At 37.8% G+C, this 7,018-nt stretch overlaps 1 protein-coding gene across 1 annotated transcript; it reads right to left on the bottom strand.

Moving 5' to 3' along the window:
- Positions 1-1,675: 1,675 nt before the first annotated feature.
- Positions 1,676-4,094, bottom strand: LOC106396567 (5'-adenylylsulfate reductase 2, chloroplastic). Its single transcript, XM_013836995.3, has 4 exons — positions 3,827-4,094; positions 3,599-3,736; positions 3,055-3,184; positions 1,676-2,963 (listed from the first exon to the last, which is right to left on the bottom strand). Exons 1-4 carry the CDS (start codon positions 3,906-3,908, stop codon positions 1,946-1,948), a joined length of 1,368 nt encoding a protein of 455 aa, XP_013692449.2. The 5' UTR covers positions 3,909-4,094; the 3' UTR covers positions 1,676-1,945.
- Positions 4,095-7,018: the final 2,924 nt, after the last annotated feature.

Here is a 7,018-nt window from a genome sequence, read left to right as displayed (position 1 = left end):
CCCGAAAAACTGATATGTATCTGAACATATACCTGAATGTCCATGTCTAACTGATTATGTAAAAAAAAAATCTTTGTTAACCGGTTTGAATTCTTATTATTAATGAAACAATTTCATTCAAACATGTGAATTTTTAATGATTAACACGTAAAATAAATGACGACAAGTTATTATGGCAATATAGTTAATGAAGTAGTTTGAAAGAGTAAAAAACCAGAATGTCAAAGATGTAATAAAACACTTAAAAATAGTTAAGTTATGTTTTGTACTTCTGTAATAAATGATGTCAAATTATTTGGAAAAGACAATAACTAAAATGGTTAAAATTAGTTCAAAAAAGAAACGAAGAAGATGTAAGAAATCACTTAAAATTAGGTAAGTAATGTTTTATACTTCAATTTTAATAGGGTAGATAAACTTTGAAAGTTAGTGACGTAAAACAAACAATACTTACTCTGGATGGAGGAATCCAGGAGTTCCAACAACAACTGTCGACACATGAGTTTCCCTTCCAACAGGGAAAGATCTTGAAAGCCCAAAATCACCAAGTTTCGCCCGAAAGTCTTCATTCAACAATATATTTGTGCTCTTGACATGTCTATGAATCATTGGTGGCTTGCATCCAGTATGAAAATATTCCAATCCCACAACGTGATCTTTGCGGGTACGGTTTGGATTCGGATAATCCATTTAAATTATTTTAAAATTTTGAAATTTATATATACTTTAAATATTTCAAAATCTAAAAATGAAAATAATATATAACATAAAAATTTGAGTAATGTATGCCAAGATTCCTAAACATAAAATAAAAATTAGTTTGGATTGAATATCTGGATGGAAAATCAATATATATTTTAAAGATTTTGGTATTTAATGTATTGTTTAGCTGCTTTAGATATTTTCTATTATTTCTATATATTTTTCAAATATTTTGGACAGCTTCAAAATATCCTATATATTTTGGAATTTTTTGGATATTAAATATAAAATAGCTAATATATTCAAGTATATTAAATCTGATTCGGATATATTCGGATACCCGAAATATTTCGGTTCGGATCGGTTTTGGTTCCGGTTCTCTAGGTACCAAAATTTTGAATCTGTTCGGATATCTAAACAAGTTTCGATTCGGGTTCGGTACTACTTTTTCGGAACAGATTCAGTTTGGTTCTTCGGCTTTGGTCCGAACCATGACATATCTCCAAGTTTCGAGACTTCAAACGCTACAGAGCTAGTGCTTAAAACTAACAGAAACAAACAAATAAAGAAATGTGACATGCCTTATGAGCTAATGAGACTCTCTAACTCTAGTTAGGGTAGTACCCATCAACTCAACCACAAGCTCCTTGTCATCATGCTTCCTCACAAACCTGTTTTAAAAAAGCTTCATCTGTAATCGCCAACACAAGTGACATTGCAGGGAGTTCACATTCGATTAATCCTTTGGACATGACAGTTTTGATTACATGACACCTTGGTACAATCCTGTTCTCCATGCTGTATCCAAATACTGCTGTGTTTGAAGCTACAGCCTGAAGAATATCCAATGCACGGATGACAGCACTTAACTCATCTCTGCTGTTTCCTAGGCCTAGATATGTTTTAGTGGAGTTCACTATATGCTGACATATAAGTTGAAGGATTTTTGTAAAGTGCAAGTGCACGCATCAAAAACTGTAGAAAATTCACATATCTAGAATAACATAATCAACAAAATCCCATTACATGGATCCTTTTCCTTCTCAAGTAAAACTCAAAAAAGAAAGAACAAAAACAGATTTAACGACAAGAAGGCAGAAAAAGAGTCTATATACCCTACAATACCATATAGAACACATAGCTTTTGCTTATTCTTTTAGATCCACAATCTCAAGATGAAATCATCCTTCATCTTAGTTTTCTTCATTCTTCATCACACTGTTTAACTTTCCAATCTCACAACTCACCGGAGAAGATTCACAAATGACATAAGCGAATCGACATCTCTATGCTCTGACGGGTACTTAATTGCGCGTGGAGCGCTTTTGGGAAAGAGAAGTATCGTTGGGAAGCTCCCTAATTGAAGCTCCTGCTTAGCAAACTCCTTCTGGTCACCATCAGCCCGGAACTTCGCCACCTTAACCCCTTTCACCGCCAGTTTCTCAGCCAATTCGACATAAGAAGCTTCCATAGCCTGGCAAAACGGACACCAAGGAGCGTACAGCACAACCAACCACGGCTCTTTGCGGTTACCAAGCTTCAACAAATTCTCAATCCCTCCTCTGCTCAATGCAACAACATTGTTGCTTTCGAATATATCATGCACAATAGCGGGTGCTAAATCCGCGGTGGTGTCATCTTCCTTCTTGATGTTCCCTTTGTGCAGCCCACATTCTTTAGCTTTAGCGTCTTCCCACCACCATCTTCCTTCTCTCTCGTGCTGACCTGGAAGCACCGGCCTAGTGCACGGCTCACACCCAATAGAGACATACCCTTGCGCGTGCAATGCATTCACAGGAACATCCATCGTCCTCAAGAAGTTCCAAACATCACCACCTTCAACATTCGCCAAAGGGTTCCACTTCACAAGACTTCCAACACCACCATCCAACCCTTCAAACACCGGATCAACCTGAACGATCGGGATCTCGGATCTCGTCCCCGGAGACTGATCTTTCCTCTGTCCAGTGATCCAAGCTTTGAGACCCTTGAGAGCGCGGCGCAGAGGTCTTACTTTCCTCACACGGCAACACTCCTGGTGACCGTCCTCGTAGAAAGAGAACAAACCCTTGTTCCTCACCAAAGCTTGTACCTCGACCGCATCAGGGAACGTGTACTCGATTCGGATCCCGTACTGCTTCTCCACGGCATCGAAGAGCCTGTAGGTTTCGGGGTTTAACCTCCCTGTGTCTAAGCTGAAAACCCTGAAGGGCCTTCCGGTTAAACGAGCGTATTCGATCAGTGCAACATCTTCAGCCCCACTGAAGTAAAAGAAATAAAATAATTAAGTTTTATATGTCAAATTCAAGTTCTTTCTATTCTTTTGGATCTTTAATTGAATCGATTGATTACCTGAAAGCAATTGCGATGTTGCTTCTGAATTTCTGGAGAGCTTTGTCCATGATTTCAAGTGGAGAAGCCTCTTCCAGCTTCTTCGCGAGTTGCTCGAAATCCTCAACGTCTTCTTCTTTCTCTTCCACTTCTGTGATCATCATCCAACAAAATCCAAAATAAGTAAATCCTATTATAGCTAATTTGGTTAAAATTTAGGACAATTCTCTTAAAAAAAAAAAAAGAGAAATAACTTTTTTTTTTTACAAAAATTGTCCAAAAAATGACTAAAATAACTTTTTTTATTTGAAAATTTTAATATTTATTTTTTATTTTTAAAAATTTGAAACTTTATAACAAAACTTCCCAACCCAACGAGTCTAAACCCGAAATCTAGATCAGTTAAACGTATACCAAAAATGTAATAAAAGAATATTTTGTGACAAATTATCACGTGAATTTCTCTAAAATTTATCTAACCAAGTCTAATTAGTTGGTTTAGTGCAAACCGGTAACAGAGAATAAATCGGAATGTGAAAAATCGAATCGTGTTTCAGTAACGAACCTGGAGTGATTAGGGTCGAAGCACGGGTAACCAAAGAGTCGTTGCGTGTATGTGACTCAGCCTTTAGGGATTTGAGAGAGTAACGTCTTTGAGAGACATGGGATAGCTCAGATAACCTAAACGAACAGATTTGAAGAGCTGCAAAAGTGAACGGAACATCATCAGGTTACAGTAAACACAATCTGAGGGTTGATTTTGAAGTAACGAAATAGAATGAGGAGTTAGTACCTTTAGGATCAGAAGAAGGTCCAGAGCGTGAGAAACTGGATCCAGAGATGGCAGTTGAAGAAGAAGTGACAGCTAAAGCCATAACTCTCCAATTCGAAAATGTTCAAAGGGAATGAAGGAGATAATAATCTCTTTGGTTGTTGTTGGTCTTGTTCAGGGAAGATGAGAAGATTGGTTAGAAGCGTTAAATAATGGCCGACCGAATATGCCTACTTCTAGGCTCTAAGAATCTGGACGTTTTTACGGATTGATTCGTTTTGTTGACGTGTTTATTTATGATTGGTGGAAGCTAAATCTTGAAAACTATAACTCAGTGCTTGTGGTTATATTGCGTGGTGAGCACTGGTGTGTGATATGTGGCGGCCTTGAATTTGGAAATGACACACGGCTGGAATAAATCTTATTGCAAATTTTGAATTTTCTACTTGGATTTAAATATTTTAATTAGAGTACTAGATAATAAACCACGCCTAGAGTGGAACAAAATATTTAAAACAAAATATGATATAAATTTATGAGAATTTTTTTAGGATAATATTTTTTAAGTTTTTGTCACAAAAACAGTTTTCAATGAAAAAAATAACCAAAATAAATTTTATTAAAAAGTAAAAATGTATTTTAACCTACAGTTAACTAATCAAAACTTAGAGTTTACAGTTAAGGGATGGTGTTTGGTGATATAGTTTCAAATTTAATAAAATAAAAATAAATATTAAAATTTTCAAAATTAAAAAAAAAAAACTATTTTTGATTATTTTCTTTCTTAAAAACTATTTTTGTGACAAAAACTTAAAAATAACCTAAATTTATATGAAAATATTATTTAATATATTTTGTGAAAATACACATGATGAAGGACACTTTAGTTTTTTTAGAATCATTTGAGACAATACTTTGATCGTGTGAGTGTTAATAAACTGATTATGCTTTCCTGTCGTCTTTAACGTCACATACAAAGTATATATACATCATCGTATGACCTAATAACCGTCATACCTAACAGGCCTAATATACATCATATAGTTAGCCCAATACTCATAGCTCTAGCCCAATACTCCCCCTCAAGTTGAAGCATGGAGATTAAGAATGCTCAACTTGGACACTAAATATTCGAACTGTTGACGACCAAGGGCCTTGGTAAGCAAATCGGCCAGTTGATCGTGTGTGCTTACATGAGAAGTAGAGATAGTGCCCTTCAAAACTGCATCTCGAACAGCATGACAATCTGATTCCACGTGTTTAGTTCGTTCATGAAAAACTGGATTTGCTGCAATATAAATAGCTGCCTGACTGTCACAGAATAAACGTACAGGCCCTTGTTGCGGGAAACCGATCTCCGTTAGTAACTCGAGGAACCAGAGAATCTCGTCCAAAGCATTTCTCATGGAACGATATTCTGCTTCAGCCGAAGACCGAGCAACCGTATCTTGTTTCTTTGTTTTCCAAGAAACCGGAGAGCCGCCGAGAAGCATAAAATAAGCACTTAAAGAACGCCTTGACACCGGACAGGAGTTCCAATCTGAATCACAGTAAGCTGTCAAGGTCAAGTCTGTATCAGACTGAAAAATAACACCCTGGCCAGGAGAAGACTTCAGAAAGCGAACAACGCGTAGAGCTGCCTCCCAGTGTGCCTCTCGTGGCGCCTGCATAAACTGAGAGAGAGCATGCACAGAGAAAGTAATATCCGGTCGAGTAATAAGAAGATAGAGTAGACGGCCAACCAGTCGTCTATAGCGAGATGGATTCGTCAGGAATGGACTTTTATCCCTGCCAAGCTCATGACGTTGTTCCATCGGAAAATTAACCGGCTTGGACCCAAGCATGCCGGTTTCTTTAATTATCTCCAAAGCATATTTTCGTTGTGATAAGAAAATCCCTTCGTCACTGCGAGAAACCTCAAGACCAAGGAAATATTTTATCTTTCCTAAGTCTTTCATGTGAAAACATGTGCTTAGATAACCTTTGAACGAGGAGAGAGCATCATCATTGTTCCCACAAATCAGCAGATCGTCAACATACACCAGAACCCTCATCTCAATCGCATCTTTTGTGTAAATGAAGAGAGAATAGTCTTTATACGATTGAGTAAAACCATATTCCTTCAGAGACGTAGATAACTTAGCAAACCAGCATCTTGGAGCTTGCTTGAGACCATATAAAGATTTATGAAGACGACACACTTTTGTTGGATCTGAATGGCGAAATCCTTGGGGAAGTTTCATATAGACTTCTTCCTCGAGATCACCGTGTAAGAAAGCATTATGAACATCCATCTGATAAGCCTCCCACTTGTTTACTGCGATGATCTTAAGCAGAGTGCGGACTGTATTCATCTTAGCCACTGGTGCAAAAGTCTCAGAATAATCTTCGCCAGCAACTTGATGATTTCCGAGAACTACTAATCGAGACTTATGTCGCTGTGTAGTACCATCTGCATTGTATTTTATTTTGTAAACCCAAAGATTTCCAAGTGCTTCTTTGCCTTCAGGCAAGTCGACGATACTGAAAGTATTATTTTTCTCAAATGCATCTATTTCATCAACCATTGATTCTCGCCATACTTTATCCTGCAAAGCTTCTTTATAACTCTTAGGCTCAACTCCTGCTAACACTGCGGCCAGAAAAGCTTGATGGCCTTTAGAGAAGATGGCGTCAGATATGTAATGTTCAAGAAGGTATGGGGTGTTACCTGGTACCGTAGACGAAGACGCTGATTCTAGCTCGAGAAGAACGGGAAGTGTATTATCAGTGCAGCGGACATTGTAAAGCAAATAATCATCCAGTTGTTTTGGTGGTTGTTTCATTCGAAGACCTCGTCCCAAAGGAATAATTTCTGAGCTAGAATCAACTGTCGGAGCTGGAGTTAAATCCGTAGGTGGTTGGTCAGAGGTGGAAACCAAAACAGCATCGACTGCAAGAGATGAATCAACTGCGGCTACTGGTGTCTCTGAAACAGGGTTAGGAGATGAAGTAGTAGTTGCAGTCTCAGCATCAGGATCATGAGAGGGATGGGTCAGTTCCTCTGAACTCCCCCTGTCATCTGATCTCGGTGAAATAAACCAGTCATCATCAACCAAGTTCTGTTGAACTTCTGGAGCAACCGGAGGTAACATACTCTGAAACGGAAAAACATTTTCTCTAAAAACCACATCCCGCGAGACCAGAAATTCTTCAGTGTCTAAGTCAAAAACT

This window comes from Brassica napus, chromosome C4 (genome assembly GCF_020379485.1).
Source record: "Brassica napus cultivar Da-Ae chromosome C4, Da-Ae, whole genome shotgun sequence".
Lineage (NCBI taxonomy): Eukaryota > Viridiplantae > Streptophyta > Magnoliopsida > Brassicales > Brassicaceae > Brassica > Brassica napus.
This window is presented reverse-complemented; position numbering and strand designations above follow the sequence as displayed.